Consider the following 2,500-nt stretch of genomic DNA (forward strand, 5'->3'; position numbering starts at 1 on the left):
TAATTAGTCGCTTAGCGTGGGGTAAGGACACGCGGGGGCAGGGGAGGGGGTGCAGGGGGGAGGTTAGTGTAGGGGATGGAGCGGGGTGAAGGGGGGGGGATCCAAGTAAATGATTTTTGACACGAAAGGAATAATCTTCGTCGATGCTATACGATTAAGAGACCTGTCTTTATATTGGTATCACTGCCGCTTACTTTATTTGAGATAATCGTGATAATGATGATGACAATATAATTCGTCAGGACATCAATATCTATAAAATGATCAAAATTACAGTCATTATGATTCTTAATCAAGCAATCTATCAATTTATGGCCAACAATTTACCAGCTCAATATATATATATATATATATATATATATATATATATATATATATATATATATATATATATATATATATATATATATATATATACATTCTCAATTTTCTCTATGAATTCAAATCAGTTATCTTTCTTATAGATACCTGTCTCATTAGTATGCACCTGCCAATTAGCTTGTGTTCAAACTCAGGTCATACTGCTTGCCTGTTTGTCTGTTTGTGACCTAATTCTTATAGATTCCACTACAACTGTTGCCATATGACTCAACGATGACTCAGTATTGCCAAGGAAGTGAGAGCTCTATTAAATCTGTCATTCATGGTCTTATTATTACCATCTTCTTATTTATTTTTATCAGCGTTATCATTATTACTATTGTTTTCAATATTATTATCTTCATTATTATTATTATTGTTATCATTATCATTCTTATCATTATCGTTCGGGTTATTTTAATCCATAATTTCGATATCTAACAAGTTATTTACCACTAAAAAAACGAGTCATATTTTTAATGCTTAGTAAAACAGAAAAACAAACAAACAAATATGATTGATTACACTCGTGCCGTGAACTTGACCGCTTGACCGTCACTTCCCCCCACCCCCTTCCCCTTCCCCATGCATGACAGTCACCCCTCCCCTCCCCCCCATTGCATGACAATCGCCACCCCTTCCCTTCTCATCAGACCCTCTAAGAAGACGGCACTTTAAGGCAGACAGATCAATTCATGAATTCCTATTCGTTCAGATACAGTAATCTTGATTCAGATCATTCAAAAAATTGATATGATATTCAGGAGAAGAGTGAGGATTTCTTTAATAGGCCTATATGCCGAGATCTCAATTGATACTTTTTTATTCGAGTAATGTAATGTACCTGTAAATCACTCTTCATGATCACAAATCACAATAGGCCTACATGTTCAAACCAGCTGCATAAGGCTATCCACGACCTCATATGTTGCATAGCAACTTAGAATAGGCCTATCTACCTGAATACTTACAAACTACACAGATAACCTCAATGAGCCTCTGCACGCTATCAACCTGCATAGACCTAAAGGTTACGATGTTGCAAAGCAGCTGAGAAGAGACCTACATGTGATATCAAAGAGAGTAGGCTACAAGTTGCAATAAAGTAGCTCAGTGAAAGCCTACACGTGCTCGGTCCCTGCATAGGCCTATCTGGCACCCACCTGTTCGACGAAGACAGCCGTCGGGTGCTGGTCGTCCCTCGCCCAAGCCGTGGCCGAGAGGATGATCAGGAGTCCGGATGAGGCCATGGACAGGATGGCCACGCACATGAAGCTCACGACGTACACATGGGCGTAGGGGCGGCGAGAGGCACACACGCCCAGGAAGCCCGAGACGCCCACGACTGCCCCAGCCCACATACCGGCACCGAGGGGCGAGAGGGCGGCCTGCAGGATGAGTGCCAGCGCGCCCAAGGTCACCATGAAGACGGCCAGAAGGAGCTTGAGGATCCCTAAGGACATGGCGAGCTTGGCGGGGAAGAAGTGGCCTCGAGGGTCCACGGCGCCCGACACGGAGCGTAGGGAGCGCCAGGTGAGCGCCCCTCCGCCCACGCCGCCCGCGATGCCATGGCTGGTGCCCCGGCTACTACTCCCGCCCGTGGTCGTCGTGCCTCGTCCCACGCCCATGGCGGCCCCTCCTCCTCCTCCTCCCCCTCCGCCCAACAGCACGTCTCGCAAGGAACCGCCGCCTCCACTCACGCCCATTTTGAAGTGTTTCTTATTCTGTTTCTACGAGAAGTTTTGCCCACAAGCGCCGCTTTTCCGTCGACAGGTCACTCCACCACACGCCAAAGCATTACATTAACGCAATGCCAAGCGTATTCAAACACTATTCTTCACAAGCAACAAAAGCACTAAAGCACGTCTTCCGTATTGTATCAGGAATGGCGCTTGTATATACCAATAATAAAACGCACACACAGACAACAACTTCAAAGACTTCAATGCAGTGTTTACAGCGGGAAGAAGTTTTCACTCAAGAACCACGGGGAGCGCAGAGAGAAACACCCTCTCCCGGCAACGTCTCACAGTACACTGCCTGAGCCGACGTCATTCACGGGCTGTCAGGTGCCTCCTCTTCCCCCCTCCCCCTCCCCTTCCATCCGAAACCCCTCCCCCCCCTATAGCGGTCTGTGTCA

The 2,500-nt window shown here is 46.1% G+C and overlaps 1 protein-coding gene across 1 annotated transcript in view; it reads right to left on the reverse strand.

The window, feature by feature from the left end:
• LOC122256712 (uncharacterized) overlaps window positions 1-2,211 on the reverse strand; it is a 116,906-nt gene extending 114,695 nt beyond the window's left edge. Inside the window, exon 1 of the mRNA XM_043021592.2 lies at window positions 1,524-2,211. Within this exon, the coding sequence (XP_042877526.2) occupies window positions 1,524-2,066 (543 nt within the window). The 5' untranslated portion in view covers window positions 2,067-2,211. The remainder of the gene's footprint in view (window positions 1-1,523) is intronic.
• Between the last annotated feature and the right edge of the window lie 289 nt (window positions 2,212-2,500).

The sequence above is a fragment of the Penaeus japonicus genome, unplaced genomic scaffold (assembly GCF_977035675.1).
Source record: "Penaeus japonicus unplaced genomic scaffold, GWHDUDI00000001_assembly GWHDUDI00000038, whole genome shotgun sequence".
Lineage (NCBI taxonomy): Eukaryota > Metazoa > Arthropoda > Malacostraca > Decapoda > Penaeidae > Penaeus > Penaeus japonicus.